Raw genomic sequence first — 6,904 nt, forward strand, 5'->3', positions numbered from 1 at the left:
TAAACACTAGCCTTTTGTGTTTAATCTCAGTGCACAAATTGAACATTCCTCGAGTTCCGAGTCTAGACAAAGAAATAGGACAAATTCTTTTTTTGTTTTATGTTGTCTTTTATTTTATATTCTTGTTGTCATTCTTAACCATGTTGGCAGGTTAAGAATGCCGCCAAGGTTTTGGAGAGGAAGAGGCAAGGGCCCAGTAACGGGCAACGACCATAAAGCCGGGCCTTCTCACCGGCGTACACCATCGATAACAATGAGCACTAGCCCTCAGGAGCCATGGAGGGTTTACGTTGAACCCGGGAGGCGATCAGTCTCCTTAAGTTCCTCACCATCCTACTTACATTCTTTTGGGCCGCAATCCGAAAACGAGCCCGTCAACCCTCCGCCTTCCTTCATACCGTTGCAGCGGTCAAACTCGCACCATTCTTTTGGTGACCCTACCCCTGCTTTCCAAAGCCGGTTCAACCCGGATAATTTCATTCAAGAACCCGTGGGTTTTAACCCACTAGGACCCGAAGATCATTTTTCGGGTAATGACGACATGGAGGAAGATACGGATCCCGTGGAGCCTGCAATCGGGAACCCCAACCACCCCATCGAAATCTCCGATGGGTCATCTTTTCATGGATCACCTTACCATGGTCCTGACAGCTACCAGGCGAGGTTCAACCAGTGGGACTGGTATTTTACCCCATCTGAACACTCGTCCCCATACCAGCAGCAGCAGCAGCAGGATCCTTCTGAGGATTCCCGATTTGTGGCAGTCACTCCGCCACCACCACCACCAGTGGAACAGCAACCGCCTCCGGAGCCACCGAGGCGGAGAAGGTCAAACGCGCGGATGTGTAACACACCAAAATTTATTTTAATACTAGAATAAATGAAAAATGGATAAATTAAATCATGGGAGGTTTTCAAATCAAAATTTAACAAGTCTTATGGGGGTAATATGTAAATTATAATTAAGAAGGGTTTAATTATGTTCAAATCACAAAACCCACACCCTGTGTGTGTTCTGGGTGGAGCAGGGAAACAAGGGTTTACCCTTGTTCTTGCAAAAATTCACCAATTGACTAGGAGAAATCAAAGATTAATCACTGCATGTTCTAAAGTTTCAATCATCTAAGCATTTCTAGTGGAGTGGTAAGTCGAATTTCTGAATTTGGTGAATTTTAGAGAAAGGGTTTCGACCCAATCATAAATTCGTGGAATGATTTGTGTTGATTAGGTGTTAGGGTTACTCCCTAGAATAGAAATCATGCTTGGTTCTAGTTTAATCGAAAGAAATCTTACAAAACCCATCTTGTGAAATTATGCTATGAGTAGGAGGATTATAGAGATTATGATTATGTGTGGTTTTGATATGTAATTTTAGTTGCAATACCTGAATGCTAGTTAAATTTATGTAGGCTAAAGGAATTGTTAGAACTAGAGTGATTATTGATGGCACATAGGATGAAGTAGTGAGTTATGCTTTAAATGTTGTACATTATGTTTTATTAATGTGATGCACACTAGATGTTCGATGAAATGCTTGATAGGATAATTATGTGTAAATTGGAACATAATGGAATGGAATGTGGGTACTAAACGAAGGATTGAATGTGTTGTTATAGGCGTGAAGGAAGAAAGTTCAAATTCTAAGAAACCGGAAGGATCACAAGACCGAGGTATGTTCCGTTGCATACAAATCCTTGTTTAAATTTTCTTTTATTTAACTTTGATGTAAGACCACCCTTGTATGACAATCATGGTAATTAGCAAGTAGATAGCAAATCCTTTGTGGATTTGGTTATGCTAACGAAAGTTGTGTTAAGCTATGTAATTTGACCGGTTTAAATTGAATCGTGTCAAGTAGAGATGTATGCCATCCGTTTTGAACGGATGGTTTCGAATGCTATAATGAATGTTGGAAGCTTAATCCGTTATGCGAATAGAATGAAGAGTTTATGTTGAAAGAAAATAACCCAATTAAACGGGTCGAACGTGTATGCTTAACTCTCAATGAGAGTGTTTTTGCCAAACCCAATTACTTGGGTAGTGGAATGCGTAAAAAGGATGAAAGTTCTTGTATGGATGGAACTAAAACGAAAGAATTATGATTTAACAAGTGTGATAACTAACCTTTAAAAAAATTTGGTTGTTAATGTAGGTAAATCCTCGATTTAGGCGATTTGAAGACTTGGAGCGAGCACGTGATTACCACCTAATATGCCATCCGCTTCCGCTAGTTTGCTTTAATGTTTTGGGTCAAAAATTGTGAACTTTTGTCTAAACTTGTTAGTAGACATATTATCAAACTTGATGTTTTTCTTGGGTTTTATTCGTGTCTAGTAGTAAGGGTCATGGAATATTTTGTTTGGAAGTTGTATAAAACAGGGATGTGCTCATTTTACGGATGGGTCATGTCCGATTTTTGTCATAGATATGTATAAAACTTGCTATTTCAAGTCTCTAAATCACCCTTGTAAGTTGTTTTTGTAAAGACGAATATGCGGGTCTTACAAGTTGGTATCAGAGCCAAGGTTTGAGGGATTCGAGCTCTTATCGCGATGCTTGAACTCAAACCGATGGCTCGTTCGAAAGTATGCTCGCTCCAAGATCGCCAATGAGGTAATAATTTAAGTTCCCGATGAATACTAGTATACGTAATGAGTTTGAGATGTAAAGTTAAGTTAAGGATGTGAAGTAATCATTATGGGTAGCAAAACAATGAATTCCAGGTATCGTACGGCTGGAAAACGGACCCGAGAAAGAATTAAAACATTAAAAAAATGAAGCTGCAGCGGACTAACAAACGGCTGGCCGTTGCCGACGGCCAGACACCCGTCGCCGACGCCGTACCCCCATCCGATGCCCTAACACCCTGCCGATGGGTAAACATGTCCGACGCCCTTTTTAAGAGCCCGTCGCCGACGGGCATCCTATCCGTCGCCGACGGCTTACGCAATACCGATTTGCTGATTTTTTTTTCACGTTTTGTGTTGCCGGGCTATCCAAAGACTTATTTCATGACTAAATAAAATTCATATAAGGCTTAATAGATGTATGCAATCACAATTAGTGATTTCAACAAGAATGAGTTCGTGAGAATAGAAAGTGATGAGCCGAATTGTACGAAATGGGTTAAGTAAATGCTGATTAATGAACAATGATATACTGAAAGTTTGTGATTTGTATTAAACGAAAATATGCTATTGTATAGATGGCTGATGCAAGCAACGTTAATGATGATGATGATATGGTTAGACAAGAAGCATTTGAGAGCAAAGTCACGGAAGTAGCGGAACACGATTAGCTCAAGAGGTAGAAAGTCGGGTTCTGGGAGTCGTAGACGCTATGATAACAAGTAAAATCGAAGAGATGAAGAATTAATTGAAGGGTCTAAAGATAAAGGCAAAGAACGACGATGCACATATAAAGATTTCATGGCATGTAAGCCTACCACGTACGATGGTAAAATCGATCCAATAATGTGCCAAAGATGGATCTTAAGCATGGAGGAAGTGTTTAAACGAAGTCGGTGTGATAAGGAGGATCAAGTGATGTTCGCTACGGGACAACTCACCTTTCAAGAGAAAGATTGGTGGGATGCTTATAGTAAGGAGGTAGGTGAGGACAAACTTCAGACAATGACTTGGCAAGAATTTAAAGAACCCTTCATGAAGTACCATTGCCCTCAGTCAGCCATTGATAAGATTCAAGAAGATTTCTTACGCCTCCGACAGAAAAACGAGACGATAAATGAGATATCTAGTATTTTCTTGGATAAGATGAAGTTTTGTGCGGAGTTTGTGCAAACCGAAAGAATGAAGATCAATCGCTTTTACGGCATACTAAAGGCAGAATTCATGGAATTCATCACCCCCTCGAAATGTGAAACCCTTGATGAGCTTATTAATCTGGCGCGGGATAGAGAAATTGAAATTAGAAGGCAAGAAGAACGTGGTGAGAAGAGACCAAGTGAAAAAGGTACGAGCTCGAGTCCATCAAAAAGGGGAAATTTTCAAGACCAAGGGAGGAAGGAAAAGTCGAAAAGTGGAATCACTCCTTGCAAGACTTGTGGAAAACTCCATACTGGGGAGTGTCTGTTGGGCAAGAAGGGGTGCTACAAATGTGCTAAGGAGGGACATTCATCCTATCAATGTCCGAATAGCCCGAAGACTTGCTTCAATTGTTTCGAAAAGGGGCACATCAAATCTGAATGCCCAAAACTCCAGCAAGAGTCGAGGAAAGAAGATAAGAAGCAAGAAGGTTCTAGAGCTAAAGGGAGAATGTTCCAAATTACATCCGAAGAAGCCAAGTCTCACCCGAATGTGATTTCAGGTATCTTTTTATTAAACTCCATACCGGTTTACATTCTGTTCGATACTGAAGCCACTATGTCATTTATTTCGAATGAAATTATACAACATCCGTGCTTTAAGATTGAACGAATGCAAATGCCTCTAGAAGTAGAAATAGCCGATAGTAAGATCTATATGTTACATGAGATTTGTAGAAACTGCAAATTCACTATAGAAGATGAGGAATTCGATATTGACCTCATACCTATGGTTTTGGGGGAATTTAAAATGATTGTGGGAATGGATTGGTTGGCACGACACCATGTGGAGATTAATTATGAAAATAAGATAATGCTCGTCCAAGCTCCAAGTGGAAGACAATTGAGTATTCAAGGAGAGAGAAACATAGAAACCAAGTTGTGCACCTTGGTCCAAGCTTTCAAATACGTACTTAACGGGAGTAGAGCATACCTAGCTTATGTAGTAGATGCCCGACAAACCCTCCCAAAGCTTGAAGACGTTGAGATCGTGAATGAATTTCCGGATGTATTCCCGGAAGAATTGTCGGGACTCCCACCCGAGAAAGAAATAGAGTTTCGCATCGAAGTAAATCCGGATGCCAAACCCGTTGCGAAGGCTCCCTATAGACTTGCTCCCACCGAGATGCGGGAATTAATGACACAATTACAAGATCTTTCAGATAAGGGCCTTATACGCCCAAGTGTGTCACCTTGGGGAGCGCCTGTCCTATTTGTTAAAAAGAAAGACGGGTCGATGCGCATGTGCATCGACTATAGGGAATTGAATAAGCTGACCATAAAGAACCGCTACCCTTTACCTAGATTTGATGACCATTTTGATCAATTACAAGGGGCGAGTTGGTTCTCCAAGATAGACCTGCGTTCGGGGTACCATCAAGTTAGCGTACGAGAAGAAGACATACCAAAGACCACATTTAGAACCCGTTATGGGCATTATGAGTTTTTAGTCATGTCCTTCGGGTTAACTAATGCGCCAGCGGCATTTATGGACCTTATGAACCGGGTATGCCGACCCATGTTGGATAAATCTGTGATCGTATTCATAGATGATATTCTATTTTATTCGCGAAGCAAAGACGAACATGCAATGCACTTGCGTGAAGTACTTGAAGTTCTTCGTAAGGAGAAACTCTACGCAAAATTCTCAAAATGCGCCTTTTGGCTCAGAGAAGTGCAGTTTCTGGGGCACGTGATCAATTCGGAGGGTGTTTTAGTTGATCCTTCAAAGATTGATGCTGTAATGAAGTGGGTCTCTCCGAAGAACCCGACAGAGATAAGAAGTTTTCTGGGCCTTGCGGGATACTATAGAAGGTTCATACAGGATTTTTCAAAGATAGCCTTACCCTTAACAAAACTGACAAGAAAGAAAGACAAGTTTGTGTGGGGTAAAGAACAGGAGGAGGCTTTTCAAATGTTAAAGGAGAAACTATCACCCCAAAATTTATTTTAATACTAGAATAAATGAAAAATGGATAAATTAAATCATGGGAGGTTTTCAAATCAAAATTTAACAAGTCTTATGGGGGTAATATGTAAATTATAATTAAGAAGGGTTTAATTATGTTCAAATCACAAAACCCACACCCTGTGCGTGTTCTGGGTGGAGCAGGGAAACAAGGGTTTACCCTTGTTCTTGCAAAAATTCACCAATTGACAAGGAGAAATCAAAGATTAATCACTGCATGTTTTAAAGTTTCAATCATCTAAGCATTTCTAGTGGAGTGGTAAGTCGAATTTCTGAATTTGGTGAATTTTAGAGAAAAGGTTTCGACCCAATCATAAATTCGTGGAATGATTTGTGTTGATTAGGTGTTAGGGTTACTCCCTAGAATAGAAATCATGCTTGGTTCTAGATTAATCGAAAGAAATCTTACAAAACCCATCTTGTGAAATTATGCTATGAGTAGGAGGATTATAGAGATTATGATTATGTGTGGTTTTGATATGTAATTTTAGTTGCAATACCTGAATGCTAGTTAAATTTATGTAGGCTAAAGGAATTGTTAGAACTAGAGTGATTATTGATGGCACATAGGATGAAGTAGTGAGTTATGCTTTAAATGTTGTACATTATGCTCTATTAATGTGATGCACACTAGATGTTCAATGAAATGCTTGATAGGATAATTATGTGTAAATTGGAACATAATGGAATGGAATGTGGGTACTAAACGAAGGATTGAATGTGTTGTTATAGGCGTGAAGGAAGAAAGTTCAAATTCTAAGAAACCGGAAGGATCACAAGACCGAGGTATGTTCCGTTGCATACAAATCCTTGTTTAAATTTTCTTTTATTTAACTTTGATGTAAGACCACCCTTGTATGACAATCATGGTAATTAGCAAGTAGATAGCAAATCCTTTGTGGATTTGGTTATGCTAACGAAAGTTGTGTTAAGCTATGTAATTTAACCTGTTTAAATTGAATCGTGTCAAGTAGAGATGTATGCCATCCGTTTTGAACGGGTGGTTTCGAATGCTATAATGAATGTTGGAAGCTTAATCCGTTATGCGGATAGAATGAAGAGTTTATGTTGAAAGCAAATAACCCAATTAAACGGGTCGAACGTGTATGCTT

General features: G+C 39.8%; 1 protein-coding gene across 1 annotated transcript; it reads left to right on the top strand.

Moving 5' to 3' along the window:
- The first annotated feature begins 3,473 nt into the window (after window positions 1-3,473).
- Window positions 3,474-6,498, top strand: LOC118480272. The gene is made up of 3 exons (XM_035975034.1): window positions 3,474-5,007; window positions 5,374-5,564; window positions 6,427-6,498. Exons 1-3 carry the CDS (start codon window positions 3,474-3,476, stop codon window positions 6,496-6,498), a joined length of 1,797 nt encoding a protein of 598 aa, XP_035830927.1.
- Window positions 6,499-6,904: the final 406 nt, after the last annotated feature.

The sequence above is a fragment of the Helianthus annuus genome, chromosome 7, assembly GCF_002127325.2.
Source record: "Helianthus annuus cultivar XRQ/B chromosome 7, HanXRQr2.0-SUNRISE, whole genome shotgun sequence".
Classification (NCBI taxonomy): Eukaryota; Viridiplantae; Streptophyta; class Magnoliopsida; order Asterales; family Asteraceae; genus Helianthus; species Helianthus annuus.